This window comes from Carassius auratus, unplaced genomic scaffold (assembly GCF_003368295.1).
Source record: "Carassius auratus strain Wakin unplaced genomic scaffold, ASM336829v1 scaf_tig00014572, whole genome shotgun sequence".
Lineage (NCBI taxonomy): Eukaryota > Metazoa > Chordata > Actinopteri > Cypriniformes > Cyprinidae > Carassius > Carassius auratus.
Genome location: NW_020524510.1, coordinates 85,619 through 105,000, shown reverse-complemented (window position 1 = coordinate 105,000; position 19,382 = coordinate 85,619). Strand labels below are relative to the sequence as shown.

The following is a 19,382-nucleotide window of genomic DNA, read 5'->3' as shown; positions in this document are numbered from 1 at the left end:
ACAACAAGCTCTCTCTGTGCAGCAGTATCTCGACTGAACTGCCGCTGACGCAGCTGCGCTGGATGAAGCAGAGCAACAGCGAGAAGAGGAGCACGGTCAGTCTCTGCTCCTGGATCAGAACAATACAATAAACACAAGCACAATCCATTTCCTGTGCAGGGAGACACGGAAAACCTCCACCCAAAAGATAAAGAAAACTAATCGTGAAATTAAAGAATGAGATCAATTACAAGAACGAATATATAAATACCAATAACTACAAATTAATTACAACATCAGTGTCCTGCAGCACAGAAGCAGCATCAGTGTCACAGACAGATATTTGGAGAAATACACAACAATACACTGTATGAGTCACAATTATACATTTCTCTTTTATGACAAAAATCATTAGGATATTAAGTAAAGATCATGTTCATGAAGATATTTAGTAAATCTCCTACTGTAAATATATCAGAACTTAATGTTTGATTAGTAATATGCATTGCTAAGAACTTCATCTGAACAACTTTAAAGATGATTTTCAATATTTAGATTTTTTTGCTCCCTCAGATTCCAGATTTTCAGATAGTTGTATCTCAGACAAATATTGTGCTCCTCACAAACCACACATCACTGGAGAGATCATTTATTCAGATGATGATGATGTAGACATCGCGGTTTCAAAGAATTGAACCTGTAGGACTGGATTTGTGCTTCAGGGCCACGTCAAAAAAACATTACAATTAATGTTCTCCAAAAACAATATAATACATGAAATGGATTTTAAGAAAAAAAAAAAAACTTTTACAAAACAGCATTAAAATGATCCCTTTATACAGCTTTTATAACTTATTAAAGCAGATTTGTTTTTCTAGAAACTATTCCATAGTTTATTAAGTATTGTCCTCTAGTGAGAGCTTCAGGTGAACTGATCAATTTAATTAAAACACTTTCTAAAACGTGTGGGAATGTGATCCTCGCTTGAATAGATCTTGTACGTAAAAAATATTAATCTTTTATATATATATATATGTGTATAGCAGCAGCTGAAGTGTGTGTTTGATCGGGATGCAATCTTAAACACTTCTGAAGGACAGATATGTTTTTTGTAGAGTTGTAGGAAAAGTAGTTGCTCAAACTACATTACAATATGAAAGATAAATTGAAGTATAATAAAACCCAAGCAGACGCTCGGCAGTAATGATCTTACTCTCATTAAACAGATTTCTGTAGTTTTCTACTCCTGTAATCAACCTCAGTCTCATCTATAAAAACTCTCTAAAAAACAATATAGTAGTTTGTTCTGGAGGCACCTCGATAGTCATTTTTGATAAATCATCAGGGTGACACTAAAAATAACACTTGATTTTTTGTTTATACATTTACAAACAATGAGTTTAACTGAGCCCTCGTAGCAGACGCAGTGACCACGGTGTGCAGGTCTGATCCGTGATTCTGTGTTTCTCTGTCCTCGTCTGCAGGTCACGCTCCCCGTGTATCTCAACTTCACTCGCTCTGACCTCATCTTCACCGTCGACCTCGACATCGCCACCAAAGAAGACCCGCATCACTTCTACGAGCGCGGCGTGGCCATCCTCTGCACCGAATAATGTCTCCTCCACTCATCATTACTGTAGAGATCCATAGCTTAACTGGGAAGGGTTCGAGAGCCAGACGCATGTGGAAGTGGATTGTGTTGGGTTTCTGAGACAGATGTTTCAGCAGAACTGAAGAGGATTGTGGGGTTTAGATGGAAAATGGAAGTTGATTCAAGTTTTGCATGATTAGTGGTTTCCAATAAAGTACATTTAGATGAAATGTTTCTCCAGTGTATTTCATGTGTGTTTAATTCATCTGAGGCTGTAATAACATTAGATGTAGACCACAAACCAGTCATAAGGGTTAGTATTAAACAAACTGACCCTGAACTTTCAGTTTTTCCTTCAGATTAGATCATGAAGCTGAAGAAACGAGCGTTCAGATGAAAAACAATGGTACACACACATTAACATGAAGAGGGCTTCTCTCTTTGGATGCCAGTAATGAATCTCCAAGCACTCATATTCATAAGAAACGCAGTGAAACTGGCTCATTTTCTCCAGACGTTCGCTTGCTCACTGTGTAAAGACAAACTCTCTGTGAACAGCCTGAGGTTAGGGTTATTACTCTTCATTTACAGTATTTCACAACTGCTAAAACACTAAACCCCATTCTCTGAACCCAAAGCTCAGTGGCCTAAACACATTCGGCAAAATCTTAAACGAGTTCAGGTAGTTACGACACTGTTTGCAAATCTCATCCACTCTTTTTACAAAACTCTAAACACATTCTCACTCACTAAAACACATTTTGTACTGTTGCAGGATGGTAAATACATGTGGCAAGAGTTAAACACAACTACAACACAACTGCCATCGTTTACACACAACAACTCTAAACTGTTCACACTTGTTTCTAATGATGAGATCGAATCAGTTCTAGAATATAAGACAGTACAGGTGACCCAGGTACGGTGAGGGTTGATACCACGATGGACGGAGACAATGTGAGAGGAAGAGGAGGAAGAGTACAAGGACAACGAAGAGCAAGACCAACAATAGTGATCTCAGATCAAATTCGGCAACTCTTGATAGACCATGTTCTTGTTCCTGGAATGACGATGAGAAGCAGGACAAAGAGTACAAACCAGTGTGTCCAGACTCCGTGGCCTCCATAATCAGGAGATTAGGAGAAGAGAACCGGTAAATGTTTTATTCTCATTTGTGCGACTGAAAGTTTACTGTATACATTTGATCTAGGACATCAGTTCATCAAAAGAAGGGAGTGGGGAAAAAAGAAAAAAAAGATTTACAATACATTTTACACATGAATGTGAAGTCCACCTATTGTTTCTGTATGTACACATCTGTAAGAGCATTTCCCCTTTAGTAGAACTGCAAGACAAGCAAATGAGGATGAAGGACTGCTTCGTTCTCCCAACAGCAAGAGGCTCTCGTTGTTCATATGATCCGTCAAAACACTTTTACAGAAGTATGTCTTTCTGGAACACTTGCAAAACTATTTATCTTTTATATATAGAAATGGATTCCATGGAAAGGCCCCAGAAATATATTTTTGTAGATGAAGCAGGGTTCAATCTGGTGAAGAGGAGAAGGGTTTTCCACTGTCATCCACCCTGGGGCCATATAACTCTGACCGTCTTACATTTCTGGGTGGTCTTCGGGATGTTTTGTATGAACGCGAGCAGCAGGATCATGATCAGGCAGTGCATCCGGTCTATGTTGTGGTTTGGGACAATGTCAGCTTTCACCGTGGTGTCCGAATACATGAAAGGTTCAACATCACCCAGCGATCCGTGAGTGTTTGTCTTCCACCAAACAGCCCTTTCCTCAACCCAATAAGAGTGTTTCTCTGTGTGGGGATGGAAGGTCTATGACTGTAACCCATATACAAGGGCAAGTCTTTTACAGGAAATGGAATTGGCCTGTGATGACATGGGTGTGGAGTGTTGTCTAGGCTGGATCCGGCACACGAGAGGAAGGGACAACATCACATGAGATGTGGACGAAGTCCTCTGTCCGGACCCAGGATGAAGAAGAGATGCTGAGGCAGAATGAGTCTCTCACTGATTTTGATTTTCCAATTGCACAATATTTTGTGTAATACGCTTTTCATTTAGAGTTGTCTTTGTTCGTATTTTGTTCGTATTTTATTTTTATTTGTATACTGAAAATACAGAAATTCAATACTGTATTACTTGCAGTATTTACAGTATGCAATATATTTGCTGTACTGAGTTGTGAACTATTTACTTTTATTTATGGCAAAATTATTTTCTATATGCAATAAACACTTTTTTTTTTTATCTGTAACTACATGCCCTGAACACAGTGTTGTCAGGTTGGTGTTGTTCTAAGCGTGTAGGTTGTTCTGACACACTACAGCTAGTCCAAAATGCAGCAGCAAGAGTTCTTATTAGAACCAGGAAGTATGACCATATTAGCCCGGTCCTGTCCACACTGCACTGGCTCCCTATCAAACATCATATAGATCTTAAAATATTGCTTATTACTTATAAAGCCCTGAATGGTTTAGCACCTCAGTATTTGAATGAGCTCCTTTTACATTATACTCCTCTACGTCCGCTACGTTCTCAAAACTCAGGCAATTTGATAATACCTAGAATATCAAAATCAACTGCGGGTGGCAGGTCCTTTTCCTATTTGGCTCCTAAACTCTGGAATAACCTACCTAACATTGTTCGGGAGGCAGACACACTCTTGCAGTTTAAATCTAGATTAAAGACCCATCTCTTTAACCTGGCTTACACATAACATACTAATATGCTTTTAATATCCAAATCCGTTAAAGGATTTTTAGGCTGCATTAATTAGGTAAACTGGAACCGGAAACACTTCCCATAACACCCGATGTACTTGCTACATCATTAGAAGAATGGCATCTACGCTAATATTTGTCTGTTTCTCTCTTGTTCCGAGGTCACCGTGGCCACCAGATCCAGTCTGTGTCCAGATCAGAGGGTCACTGCAGTCGCCCGGATCCAGTACGTATCCAGACCAGATGGTGGATCAGCACCTAGAAAGGACCTCTACATCCCTGAAAGACAGCGGAGACCAGGACAACTAGAGCCCAGATACAGATCCCCTGTAAAGACCTTGTCTCAGAGGAGCACCAGGACAAGACCACAGGAAACAGATGATTCTTCTGCACAATCTGACTTTGCTGCAGCCTGGAATTGAACTACTGGTTTCGTCTGGTCAGAGGAGAACTGACCCCAACTGAGCCTGGTTTCTCCCAAGGTTTTTTTCTCCATTCTGTCACCGATGGAGTTTCGGTTCCTTGCCGCTGTCGCCTCTGGCTTGCTTAGTTGGGGTCACTTCATCTACAGCGATATCATTGACTTGATTGCAAATAAATGCACAGACACTATTTAACTGAACAGAGATGACATCACTGAATTCAATGATGAACTGCCTTTAACTATCATTTTGCATTATTGACACACTGTTTTCCTGTTTAATCTTTTTTGTTTAAACCACTTAATAAATAAAGGTGACTTGACAATTAAAAGAAATACAAATCCTTTCAAAATATCGACTCAGTGATCATGATTTGGAAATAGAGATCGGTAGACAAAAAATCCTGGCTACCGAGAGAAGAGCGAATCAAACAGAGGATGAGAAACACTTCGTACAAGAGAAACATTCTTCCCACAGTTTGAAGCGTTGAATCCTTCATTCTTGTCTCTAAATGACTCAGAGAAACTACTCTGTATACTTGGAGAGAATGAGATGGCAGTCAAACTAGCTGCAAAATATCTATACCCCATACACATTCATTCGAAAGGGATAATTTATTGTACTCAACTGCTTCATTTTATATTCTTAATTAGATATAATAATTACTATTATTAATATTTGAAATATTATCCGTTTTTTTATTGTATTGATCTACTTTTCTCTCATTCATTACTCATTTATTGTCTCCTTTTACTTTAATGGTGTAATCATATTTTATATTTTATTCTTTATTTAAATGCTTTGGAAATACTATAATTCAAATCTCATGCCAGTAAACAACTTGACCACAAGAATCCCTAAATATTCTGAAACATAAGATTTTATACTGAAGATTATTAAATAATTAAGAATCTTGTTCAAGACGTCAATTTTACCAATAATTTTTACACAAAATTGGTAGAAGAAAAATATGTATGTAAAAACATTAATTGGATTGTGTTTATGGTTCGTTGTTTTTATCACGCAATAAACTTAATATTTTCTTCTTGATTTTTGGTTTAATTCTAAGAGACATAAAAAACTGACTTTTTCTGAGGTGACGATGTTTAAATAAAATAAATAAAATAAATAAATAGAATAAGGATCCTCCCGTAAACTCGTGGTGAACCCCGGAGCGAGGCGGCGCGCAGGTGTGTAGTGCGCATGCGCGGCGCGTCAGATCCGGTTGCGGAAGGATGAATGTAAGTGTCAAAGATGGCGGCGGAGGGAGGAGGGAAGGAGATGAACGAAATCAAGAGTCAGTTCAGCACGCGAGAAGGCGCATATAAACTCCTCACGCACTCAGAGTACAGCAGACCCAACCGAGTGCCCTTCAACTCTCAGGGATCGAACCCCGTCAGAGTCTCGTTCGTCAACGTCAACGATCAGTCCGGGAACGGCGAGCGCATCTGCTTCAATGTGGGCCGGGAGCTCTACTTCTACATCTATAAAGGCGTCAGGAAGGTGAGCGCGACGCGTTCATAGCGTTATTTCACTTCACGCGTGACGCGACGCCAATGACACGCACGCACGCGAGCTGACGCGCGAATCAAAGTGAGCGGTTTGTTTATATGTGTGTGTGTGTGTGTGTGTGTGTGTATATATATATATGTGTGTGTGTGTGTCTGTTGTAATGAGTGTGTGTGTGTGTGTGTGTGTGTGTGTGTGTGTGTGTGTGTGTGTTTGTGTGTATATATGTGTGTGTGTGTGTGTGTGTGTGTGTGTCTGTTGTAATGAGTGTGTGTGTGTGTGTGTCTGTTGTAATGAGTGTGTGTGTGTGTGTGTGTGTGTGTTTTGTAATGAGTGTGTTATTGTGTGTGTGTGTGTGTTGTAATGAGTGTGTGTGTGTGTTATTGTGTGTGTGTGTGTGTTGTAATGAGTGTGTGTGTGTGTGTGTGTGTGTGTTGTAATGAGTGTGTGTGTGTGTGTGTGTGTGTGTGTGTTGTAATGAGTGTGTGTGTGTGTGTGTGTGTATGTTGTAATGAGTGTGTGTGTGTTTTGTAATCAGTGTGTTATTGTGTGTGTGTGTGTGTGTTTTGTAATCAGTGTGTTATTGTGTGTGTATTCTAAGTAGTGTGTGTGTATGTATGTTTTTTAATGAGTGTTGTATAGTGTGAGTGTGTTTGTGTGTGTGTTGTAATGAGTGTGTGTGTGTGTGTGTTTTGTAATGTGTGTTATTGTGTGTGTATTCTAAGTAGTGTGTGTGTGTGTGTGTGTGTGTGTGTGTGTGTGTATGTGTATGTTTTTTAATGAGTGTTGTATAGTGTGAGTGTTTGTGTGTTGTAATGAGTGCATTTTTGTCTGTGTTTGTGTTGTAATGAATGTGTTTTTGTGTGTTTGTGTGTTTTGACAGTGTTTGCAGTAAATAAGTGAGTGTGAGGATTATTGATCTGCTGTGAGGAGTGTGTGTGATTCATCAGTTCAGTGGTTCATGTGTTCACACGGGCGTGTGAAGTGTGTGTGTGTGTGTGTGTCTGTTTTTGCAGGCATGTGATTGGTGCGTTTCTGGATTTGCAGCCTTGTGAAATGTGTGTCTGGATTCGCAGGCGTGTGATTGGTCTGTGTCTGGATTCGCAGGCGTGTGATTGGTGTGTGTCTGGATTCGCAGGCGTGTGATTGGTCTGTGTCTGGATTCGCAGGCGTGTGATTGGTGTGTGTCTGGATTCGCAGGCGTGTGATTGGTCTGTGTCTGGATTCGCAGGCGTGTGATTGGTCTGTGTCTGGATTCGCAGGCGTGTGATTGGTCTGTGTCTGGATTCGCAGGCGTGTGATTGGTGTGTGTCTGGATTCGCAGGCGTGTGATTGGTGTGTGTCTGGATTCGCAGGCGTGTGATTGGTGTGTTTGGCATGTATGTCGATTATTATTTTATGTGTATAGTTATTATGCAAAAAAAACTTATTTAGAAAACAGCTTTGAAACAAGTGTTTGCATTTGCAAGATGTGTGTGATGTTTTGTGGATTTGTGTGTAAAGTTGAGAAATGGAGCCCTAGTTTCAAATACTAAGCATTTTTAACAAACTGTAAAATGTAGTTCAGATTTCAGCTGTTTTCAGTGGTTTGACTCCAGAACACATGAGCTGAGCATCAATAACCCTGATATCAAGAGAGTGCTTGTGTTAATGTTTTCAGAAAGTGTTTGTGTGTGTGAGAGAGTGAGTGAGTGTGTGTGTGTGTGTATCAGGTTGTTCTGCAGGTGTTCAGTCTCTCTCTCTCTCTGTGTGCGCGTGCGTGTGTGTGAGTATTTGAGTGTGTGAGAGAGTGTGTGTGTGTGTGTATCAGGTTGTTCTGCAGGTGTTCAGTCTCTCTCTCTGTGTGTGTGTGTGTGTGTGTTGGGCTGTAGGCTGCTGATCTGAGTAAGCCCATAGACAAGCGGATCTACAAGGGAACGCAGCCCACGTGCCACGACTTCAATCACCTGACGGCGACGGCGGAGAGCGTGTCTCTGCTGGTGGGCTTCTCCGCTGGACAGGTGCAGCTCATCGACCCCATCAAGAAGGAGACCAGCAAACTCTTCAATGAAGAAGTGAGTGTCAGCACTGTTTCATCCAGCTTTAAACTAGTTTAAAAATGTGTTTGAATTGTGATGAAAGCGCTGGATAAACTGCTCCATGCGCACTGATAGAGTCACGAGACCTGGACTAACAGCTCAGATCTCCTTCACAGCTTCTGAAATCAAAGTAAAGAGTAAAGTCTGTGGTCAAAGTATTTCTGTAGAGTTGTCTGCGTTCCCAAACAGCAGCTTCCACCTCATTTATTGAGCACTCACAGGATTTATTGTTACGCATTGATGAAAATCATCCGCTCGAACTAACCTCGTGTCCTCTGTGTCTTGTGTCTTCTCCTGCTCCGCTCAGAGACTCATAGATAAATCCCGGGTCACGTGTGTGAAGTGGGTCCCTGGCTCCGAGAGCCTGTTCCTCGTGGCTCACTCCAGCGGGAGCATGTACCTGTATAACGTGGAGCACACCTGCGGCACCACGGTGCCTCACTACCAGCTGCTGAAGCAGGGCGAGAACTACAGCGTTCACACCTGCAAGAGCAAGTCCACGCGCAACCCTCTGCTCAAGTGGACGGTGGGCGAGGGCGCGCTCAACGAGTTCTCCTTCTCTCCCGACGGGAAGTTCCTGGCCTGCGTGAGTCAGGACGGTTTCCTGCGGGTCTTCAACTTCGACGCGGTGGAGCTGCACGGCACCATGAAGAGCTACTTCGGAGGCCTGCTGTGCGTCTGCTGGAGCCCTGACGGGAAGTACATCGTGGCCGGCGGCGAGGACGACCTGGTGACCGTCTGGTGCTTCTCAGACTGCCGGGTGATCGCCCGCGGACACGGACACAAGTCCTGGGTGAGCGTGGTGGCGTTTGACCACTACACCACCAGCGTGGAGGAGAGCGAGCCCATGGAGTTCAGCGGCAGCGACGAGGACTTCCAGGATCAAATCCACTTCGGCCGAGACCGGGCCAACAGCACACAGTCACGTCTGTCCAAGCGCAACTCCACGGACAGCCGACCGGTCAGCGTGACCTACCGCTTCGGCTCGGTGGGGCAGGACACTCAGCTGTGCCTGTGGGACCTGACGGAGGACATCCTGTTCCCACACCTCCCTCTGTCCCGGACGCGGACGCACACTAATGTGATGAACGCCAGCAGCAGTGATGGCTCCAGCTCGCTCCCCGCTCCGCTGCCGCGCTCCAACAGCCTCCCGCACTCCGCCGCTAACAGCAAGAGCGCCGCCTCGGACAACCCCATCGCCGCCGGAGTCAGCAAGTTCGCCACGCTCTCGCTGCACGACCGCAAGGAGCGGCACCCCGACAAAGACCACAAGCGCAACCACAGCATGGGCCACATCAGCAGCAAGAGCAGCGACAAGCTCAACCTGCTGACCAAAACCAAAACAGACCCCGCCAAGACTCTGGGCACGCCGCTGTGTCCGCGCATGCAGGACGTGCCGCTGCTCGAGCCGCTCATCTGTAAAAAGATCGCACACGAGAGACTCACCGTGCTCATCTTTCTAGAGGACTGTTTAGTGACCGCGTGTCAGGAGGGGTTTATCTGCACGTGGGCGAGACCCGGCAAAGTGGTGAGTAGGGATGAGCGTCCGGGGTTTAGAATATATCACTATACCTTCTGGTATTTATTGCATTAACGTTATCAATGACAATATTTCAGGGAATCCTTTGCAAAAGTGTTATGTTTCCTATTTTTAGAGAAAAAACTTGTCACGTTTTATTTCATTTAGTTATAGGCCTAATGCTGACGTGAAGAATGTTTACAAATAGGGGTGCTTCGATCATGATCGGCCGATCATTAATGCGCATCTCGTCAGTAAAGCCGGTTCTCTAATCAGCGGTTAATTGCATCAGGTGCGTGATTTCACATAGAGCAGCTGTTACTACACAGAGCCGTTGTTAACTGAGAAGATGCGCCAAAAAACGCTGAAAATTCTCAGTTAACAACGGCTCTGTGTAGTAACAGCTGCTCTATGTGAAATCACGCACCTGATGCAATTAACCGCTGATTAGAGAACCGGCTTTACTGACGAGATGCGCATTAACGATCGGCCGATCGTGATCGGAGCACCCATATTTACAAATTATAATAAACACTGTAAATTTTCCAGACTATAAGTCACACCTTTTTTCATAGTTTGGCTGGTCCTGCGACTTATTTATCAAAATTAATTTGACATAAACCGAGAGAAAACATTACCGTCTCCAGCCGCCAGAGGGCGCTCTATGCTGCTCAGTTCTCCTGTAGTCTACACTGAAGACACACAGCGCCCTCTCGCGGCTGGAGACGGTAATGTTTTCTCTTGGTTCTTGGTTCTAAATAAATGTGACTTATATATGTTTTTGTCCTCATCATGACCTATTTTTGTACTGATGCGACTTATACTCAGGTGTGACTTATTGTTCGAAAACTACGGTAGCTAGGATATTTTAGTTTCCCTCACTCCACAATAAATCCTTTCAATTAACAGTATTTAAAAAAAAAAAAAAGAACAAGAATTAAAAATATAAGAACCAATAAACCTAAAACCTAAGCCACAACTAATTAATTTAGGCCAAAACCAAACTGAATAATGAACAGTCTGTATTGTCAAGGTAGTGAAGCTCAACTGTGTGAGCAAGCAATAACATGAGTGTTTATTTTTTTCAGTGGAAGCAACTGCTCCTTTAGTCAAGACAAGACACAATATTATAATATTATAAGCCTAAAGAAAAGCGGATGTCATCTGTTTTCTATCGCGCAGCACAAAAACGAACTGATCTATTTATATTCGCTATTTATAGTCTAGTTTTATTATGTTTTCTCCGCTGGTGTGATGTGAGATGAAGACCATGTGAATCCTCAGGTTCTGTCGTTTGCTGCTTTTTGCACATGTACAATTAACCCCCGGGAAACAAATGTTAGGATAAGTGTCGGTAAACCGTTAAAAATACTTTCTCATTTAATTAAATTAGGAAAAATAACAGAAATGAACATCTCTAGCATGCATTGCAGAAGTGATATCTCTGAGGACGCTTCATGAAATCATATGAACAGAAGTATCCAGTGATCCCTGTAGCTGAATAAAACACAGATAGAGACATGAAGACAATAGACTTACGACTGCGACAATACACGGCTTATCGGTGTTAAAGCAATCGGGTATTTTTACAAGGATAAAGTATAATAATTGTAATGCAATGCTTCTCTGCGTATAACTATAAAATAGTTTGATCTCTTCCTCATACTGTGATATTAAAACCACGTCTGATCACAAAAAGTTATTTGAAACACTTGATTATGTTAAGCTAATTTGCAGAAAAAGCTTGTGATTAAATGACATCTTTGCTTGAGAACAGGTTTGTAAACAGACTCATGAACATGCAAAGCTGTATCTCTACTGAAGTACATTTATTCAAGGCTCAGACTGATTTTTGACCAAACCAGTTGCAGATTATAGAAGGAGCAATAAACTCCTCAGTTTCACATCCTCCTTCCTCCGTGTGTCAACAACTAGACTTTAGCATTATTATCGCAATAAAACCATTTCTAATCATGGGGAGAGTTTTTTACCGGTATATCACAAACTCTAAGATATCGTCCATCTCTCCTGTCACCGCTGAAGGTTGTTGTTGAGTGATCTCTCTTGAATACTCTCATCATAAACAACAAAGTGTACATGCGATATAAGTATTATTCAACATACAGTGTAGACTGCTTCACTGATTATAACGGGAGTGTTAGTAAAGGTGCATAAACTCACACTAAACTGAGCTTGTGATGCCCTTTAATAATGTGAACGTTCTCGTTTTCTGTAGCTGCTGTTTGTATAACTGAGGAAATGTAAGCACTATAAGTAGTAACTTACACTGTTTCTATTAAATTATCATCATTTATATAGATATTCAGTCCCATTATAAACATTAGGGTTATGTTGGAGTTGGTTCACTTTCCGGCATTGAAACTAAGTAGATAATTAAATAAATTAGCTTGATAAAACAGAGTAGCAGCGATCTCACAGGCTGATGATATAACGATTGAGATATCTCCTCTCCATCAGCGGGGGTCATGCAGCGCTGCCGATCCACAGGACCAGGGTCAGCAACTTCAGCGGCATAAAATAGCCTCTATGTTAGGAACTAGTTTGAGCAGCTTGGGTTAGTTCCTTTCTCTTTACTGAAGCAGTCACACAGTGGACAGCAGACATCTGCCCAGTCCAGAAACAAAAATGGTTACAGTCACACATCATGAGACCATGAGATGTTTGGTCAGATGTGTTTCCTTCTGTATAGTTCTTCGTTCAAATGTCTCTTCTTCTTCTCTTTTCCAGGGTTTGTTGTCCTCCCAGAACCAAGCCAGTTCTCCCAGTGGAACAGTAGTATAGCCTCTCTCTGCTGCTATGAGATCCGCATCCGTCTCCACTCAGAACTCCCAGTTTTCCTGCTTTCTGTCGTTCCGGAGGCTCGTGGAGAGACTGTACCGCGGGGCTCCTTCCATTTCTTCTGTTCTCAGAGTATTTATTTAATTGTTTTCTTGCTTTCACTCTCAGATGCATCTCACTGTTATTTGTGGTCCTGTGTACTTCAAGCTTCCCGAGGTGTGTGAGATCATCCAGTCGTGTAACGCAGTGGGTTTGAACTCCGTCAGAGATCCTTTCACCCTCCTTCTTCAGGAACAGATTTCATCCCCGCTGTTGAAAACTTTGCACTGATTTTATTTTGTTGTTTTTCTGGTCACTACCTTAAAGGATCAAAACAGACGAAAGGAAGCGAGAGATGTTTGGGGAAGGCCTCGATGCACTTGGCTTTAATATCCTCTGTCTTGAAATCTGAATCTGAAAAGCTGGATGCTGCAATCATAGTTTTTTAAAGAAAATTTCTTTGCACTTAATAGTTTATTAGAAGAGAATGGCTTTACATTTTTGTGTGCGAGGACTCACAGACTGGTATAATGTGGAGAATTATGATTAAAACTTTGTATCTATGAGCATTTATTTTAATATTGTTTCAGATAAAAATCTGCTTTGTATTATATGTATAATATTGTAATTCAGTGATTTATCGGGGAGAAAGCAAATGATCAGTAACTCTAGTGAACGTTTGTCATCATTACAGGAAATAGTGACATTTCTAAAGCAGACGAATAGACTTAATAATATTAAAATAAATCTTAAATATGCAGGTTTCTGTTTGTTTAGATTGGTTTTACTGTCACCCAGATGTATTTTGATCTTGTGTAAGAGAGTGGCTGGTCTCTGGTCACAGATTCACACACGTCACATGACTCTGACGCTCAGGAAGTCTAACAGACGCAGAGGAAACAAACCGCACGAAAGAGTTCATACTTCGCTTATGTACTACCAAAAAAAGCCACTCGGTCGATCGCTAGAATCTCAGTGTGACACTATTAAATGTTTAACGAACCCTTTTTTTGTGACTACCAATCACTGTTGATGAAACACACTAACTGAGAAAGACCAGGATGTGCAAGTGCTCATATTTTTTATTCTTGTTAACATTTTGCATTTCACATTTTGTTCTTCATTAAAAAAAAGTCTATATATGTCTGGTGTGTGTGTGTGTGGCTGTTGTGTTCAGTGTAGTGGTTCTCTCTAGTCCACTAACTAGTGCTCTCCAGTGTGACTGATAACACTTCCTGTCCTGTTTTGGGGGATTTTTTGTTCTATTGTACATCAGCCAACATTCATAACTTTTGAAAGTGTGTTTATTTGATCAAGTGTGTTTTTATTCATGATGATTTGTGTAATTGGGGAAGAAAAGAGCAGAAAAACTAATGTAAAGGAAGATTTTGTGGTAAATTTCATGTTAAAATGCATTAATTTAAAATCACCAAATGTATGAATACAGATCTGCTGTATGTGCATCAGTGTATAGTGATGATGACTACTCTTAAAGAGTGTTTGAAAATAATGGAAATGTCAAAACATGGCAATCTACAACGAGTGTAGAGTAAAACCCCTTCACTGAAAGGGAAGTGAAAGTGAAGTGACATTCAGCCAAGTATGGTGACCCATACTCAGAATTTGTGCTCTGTATTTAACCCATCCGAAGTGCACACACACACACACACACACACACACACACACTGTGAACACACACCCGGAGCAGTGGGCAGCCATTTATGCTGCAGCGCCCGGGGAGCAGTTGGGGGTTCGATGCCTTGCTCAAGGACACCTAAGTCATGGTATTGAAGGTGGAGAGAGAACTGTACATGCACTCCCCCCACCCACAATTCCGTCCGGCCCGAGACTAGAACTCACAACCCTTCGATTGGGAGTCCAACCCTCGTATAGGGACATCGTCAGGACTAGCGCTATCGCTCGCTTCTTACAACGGGACAGATACATGTTTGCTGCTGACCGAAAGGAGGAACAACAGACTATGAAAGAGCTCCCGCTAAAAGCTCCATTTCTGTCTCTGAGACCGTCTCCGACCATCTCTGTTTCTGAGACTATCTCTGTCACTGAGACCGTCTCTGTCTCTGAGATAGTCTCCATCTCTGTTCCTGAGACCATCTCCGTCTCTGTCTCTGAGACCATCTCCGCCTCTGAGACCGTCTCCGTCTCTGAGACCGTCTCCGTGACCGTCTCCATCTCTGAGACCGTCTCCATCTCTGTCTCTGAGACCGTCTCCATCTCTGTTCCTGAGACCATCTCCGTCTCTGTCACTGAGACCGTCTCCATCTCTGTCTCTGAGACCGTCTCCGACCATCTCCGTCTCTGTTTCTGAGACTATCTCTGTCACTGAGACCGTCTCTGTCACTGAGACCGTCTCTGTCTCTGAGATAGTCTCCATCTCTGTTCCTGAGACCATCTCCGTCTCTGTCTCTGAGACCATCTCCGCCTCTGAGACCGTCTCCGTGACCGTCTCCGTCTCTGAGACCGTCTCCGTCTCTGTCTCTGAGACAGTCTCCATCTCTGTCTCTGAGACCATCCGTCTCCGTCTCTGTTCCTGAGACCGTCTCCGTCTCTGTCTCTGAGACCGTCTCCGTCTCTGAGACCGTCTCTGTCTCTGAGAACGTCTCTATCTATGAGACAGTCTCCGTCTCTGTCTCTGAGACCATTTCCGTCTCTGAGACCGTCTCCATCTCTGTCTCTGAGACCATCTCTGTCTCTGAGACCATCTCTGTCTCTGAGATCCGTCTCTGTCTCTGAGACCGTCCGTCTCTGTTCCTGAGACCATCTCCGTCTCTGTCTCTGAGACCATCTCCGCCTCTGAGACCGTCTCCGTCTCTGAGACCGTCTCCGTGACCGTCTCCATCTCTGAGACCGTCTCCATCTCTGTCTCTGAGACCGTCTCCATCTCTGTTCCTGAGACCATCTCCGTCTCTGTCACTGAGACCGTCTCCATCTCTGTCTCTGAGACCGTCTCCGACCATCTCCGTCTCTGTTTCTGAGACTATCTCTGTCACTGAGACCGTCTCTGTCACTGAGACCGTCTCTGTCTCTGAGATAGTCTCCATCTCTGTTCCTGAGACCATCTCCGTCTCTGTCTCTGAGACCATCTCCGCCTCTGAGACCGTCTCCGTGACCGTCTCCGTCTCTGAGACCGTCTCCGTCTCTGAGACCGTCTCCGTCTCTGTCTCTGAGACAGTCTCCATCTCTGTCTCTGAGACCATCCGTCTCCGTCTCTGTTCCTGAGACCGTCTCCGTCTCTGTCTCTGAGACCGTCTCCGTCTCTGAGACCGTCTCTGTCTCTGAGAACGTCTCTATCTATGAGACAGTCTCCGTCTCTGTCTCTGAGACCATTTCCGTCTCTGAGACCGTCTCCGTGTCTTTTGGGAAATGTGAGCTGTGCTTGAGATGCTGCAGAGAGTCTGTGAGTTTAACTCCTTATGTACTGCTCTCTCTGTCAGAACAGCAACTATGTTTAACGTTCATTAGATGAAGACAAAGTACAACTTAAATTGAATAATGTTTGTTAAACGTTTTATATTTTAATCATTGCTGCTGTCAAATGATTAATCAGCCCCAAAATAGGTTTGTTTACATAATATACACTGTAAACACACTTAATATGTTAATATAGAGACACAAAGAGCATACATGTTGAACATATTTGTGTATATATTTATATTGATATAAATTATATCATATAGAAATATAGTATATAGACGTAACATATATTTGTTAAATATATACATGCAATTGTATTCATCAGTAAATAAGTTTCACCGTACAAACACATATTATGCAAACAAAGTTTTTATTTTGGATGGGAATAATCGTTTGACAGCACTAGTATTTATTGAAGTTAACAAAAATGTGCTGCTGAAATAATATTCCAAAGAAGCACAATACTGACTTCACTCGTCATTGTCTATTTAGGTTAATTCACTGCATCAGTAGTGTATGTATCACGTCACCCGTCTATTCTGTGAACGAAGCTCCTGCAGAGCTCTTTGTGTGTTCACGTGATTAATGTCTGAAGGGATGTTCGTTCAGCTTCAGCTGCTTCCCTCATGTTTTTATTATTAGTGTCTCGTTAATAATTGTGTATGTTGTCTAATATATAATATAACACCTGATTGTGCCACAGCTGATCCACGATTCCTCTCGGACAGCCTGCTGGAGTTATCTCACACATGGCCGCGGGAAGTGGGGGTGCTGGGGGTGCTGCAGCACCCCCTAGTGACGAGAGGGAGATTAAAAAAAAATGTAGGCCTATTAAAATATTTTGCACAATTTATAAATTCCTTATGAATATTTTAGAAAATTATTTTGACACACGTAGGCTATTACGTATATTTTGGATTTTAATTTCATATTTTGAGGCCTAATCAACACAGGTTCGGAAGTTACGTTGTCAACGTCAGGCAGGCAGGTTTGGTCGCCGAGTAACGAGGTTTCCCGCTCGTTCCACGCAGAATACATTCATCTTTGGCAGCAGCTGACTAGTAAATTTACATAGTTTTCGCTGATGCATACCAACACAGACATTCTGAACTCCCTGGACATTCGTCCCCTCATGAGAGACTTTATGTCCACGACCCCAGAGCGCACCTCGACATTTAGACACCTGTAACCAGGGCACCCCGCCTGCATGTAGCTCAGGTACGAGTATGGTGCTGCCGCGCTTGTAACATTTATTTTTTTGGCAACAAATGGGATCAGCTTTGACTAGCCAAGCAATTGTAAGTAGTACACTATAGTATTTTTGTAAGGTGGTGGGGATGGAGATGGAGAGTATTATTTCGTTCGTGTGTTCTTTGCGTAAGGGTTGTGGAGAACCTTTAAATAAAGTTTAAATAGTCGGAGATTATTTCCTTGTGGTTTGTGTAAAAAGGTTGGAGATGGAGACAGAAAACTTTATACTGTGCGTGTTTTCTTTGCGTAATGGATGTGGAGAACTGTTCAATAAACAAATTACTTAAATATTCAGAGATTATTTCCTTGTGGTGTGCGTAAAAAGATTTTGGAGTTAATAGAGTTGCGTGTGAAATAAACGTGCAGTGATTCAAGCCAGCTGACCAAATCGATTGCATTGTTTTAGCGTTATTGTGAAGTTTGATTAATATTATATTTTGTTGTAATATTATTTGTTGTATCTAAATAAGTTGCATGTATGTATAGGCTATCTGAAATTGTAATGAAAGTAATTATTTCGTTTTCTTTCGATTATTAAACTATTATTTCTGATTCTGCTTCAGATTAATAACGCATTGCACATATCTGAGAACTGATGTCTGTGTGTTTCAGACCCTGGCTGGCTGTGCACTGAAGTGTATATGACAATATAGTAGTAAATCTCAATGTATTTATTTTTAAAATTTATTTTAAATAGGCCTATAGGCTCATAGGTTTTTTGTCAAAAAAAAAAAAAAAATTCACAGCACCCCCTGTTCAAAATTACTTCCCGCGGCCCTGATCTCACATCACTGAGGAATGCATTTACAGGTCAGATGTTCATCTGTAAGTGAAGCGGTTTGAATGTTCTTACTGTGGTTCTCTGAAGCAGGGTGCTGATGTTCTCCTCAGGGTCATAGGTCAACATCTGCTGCAGAGCAGTGAAGGATCAGATCACTCTTTATCTCTTAGTTTGTGAGAGTGTTCTGCTGTATTTGACTGTACAGTGAGTCTCTGAAGGATGTGTATTAGTCTCTGTCTCATCTGATCCTGATCTACATTCATTACAGACTCGCTCTTCTTCAGGTAACCAGGTCTCTATGTGTCGTCCAGCTCTCTCTCTCTCTCTCTCTCTCTCACACACACACACACACACACATACATACTAACAATCACACACACACTCACTCTCTTTCTCTCTCACACATACACACAATCACACACTCAGTTTTACACACACACATAGGGCTGCACAAATAATCATATTTTAATCTAGATAACGATATCCACTTTTCTTGATTAAAAATAATCGTCACGATATTGGCCGATTGAAACCTGAAACGTGTTTTTAATTTGGCATTTGCGTTAATTATCTTGCATTGCTCTTCATTAGCGTTCATGCTTGTGGTTGCCAGATGTGAAGAGCTTTAAGCCCCGAGACAGAGCATTTCTTTAAGGATACACTTTCTTCACGGAGTTTTATTTAATTTGTGCAATCTGACGCGCTCACTGATGGCGGAACAAGCGCTGATGATGATGATGAAATGAAAACATACAAGTTTAGCGACCTCACCACAGCCATATTCTGCTTACATGAGTGTCATATAGACAATGTGTGTTTTTACACAAGCCATTTGTACTTTTTGTGTTACCAAATGTGCCATGATCAAACTTTCACTTAGTTTCAATAATGGATCTATTGTGTTATAGGAATACATGCGATTTTCCTACATGTGACAATACAATGGAGAAACAATTACATAAATTGGAATTATGCTTAAAGTTTTTACCCGTTTTCTTGTTTAAGATGGCATGGATGTTAGTTTTCAGTGTGTATTAACGATCTTTGAGCAAGTTTACTGTGAGATCTGAGTGGCGAATTTGCGAACAAAGTGTAACTTAGAAAATGTAATGTGAATACAGATGACAAAACACTAACCCAAACCACGCGTTTTGTATTATCATAGTTGGTTAAATTAAGTCAGTGGAGGTTGGTTAAAAGACACATCAAATGTTATTGCATTTCCCTGC

At 42.0% G+C, this 19,382-nt stretch overlaps 1 protein-coding gene and 1 pseudogene across 2 annotated transcripts; both read left to right on the top strand.

The window, feature by feature from the left end:
• The window catches only part of LOC113074417 (cytoplasmic dynein 1 heavy chain 1-like), a 54,923-nt pseudogene extending 53,119 nt beyond the window's left edge, over window positions 1-1,804 (top strand).
• Window positions 1,805-5,893: 4,089 nt separating this feature from the next.
• Window positions 5,894-13,828, top strand: LOC113074415 (WD repeat-containing protein 20-like). 2 transcript variants are annotated; one of them, XM_026247266.1, is made up of 4 exons: window positions 5,918-6,245; window positions 8,123-8,305; window positions 8,637-9,857; window positions 12,597-13,828. In XM_026247266.1, exons 1-4 carry the CDS (start codon window positions 5,997-5,999, stop codon window positions 12,648-12,650), a joined length of 1,707 nt encoding a protein of 568 aa, XP_026103051.1. In that variant the 5' UTR covers window positions 5,918-5,996; the 3' UTR covers window positions 12,651-13,828. The 2 variants fall into 2 exon arrangements, 1 of the variants encoding a protein (XP_026103051.1); XR_003280642.1 differs by lacking the exons at window positions 8,637-9,857; window positions 12,597-13,828 and having other exon boundaries at window positions 5,894-6,335; window positions 8,123-8,244.
• Window positions 13,829-19,382: the final 5,554 nt, after the last annotated feature.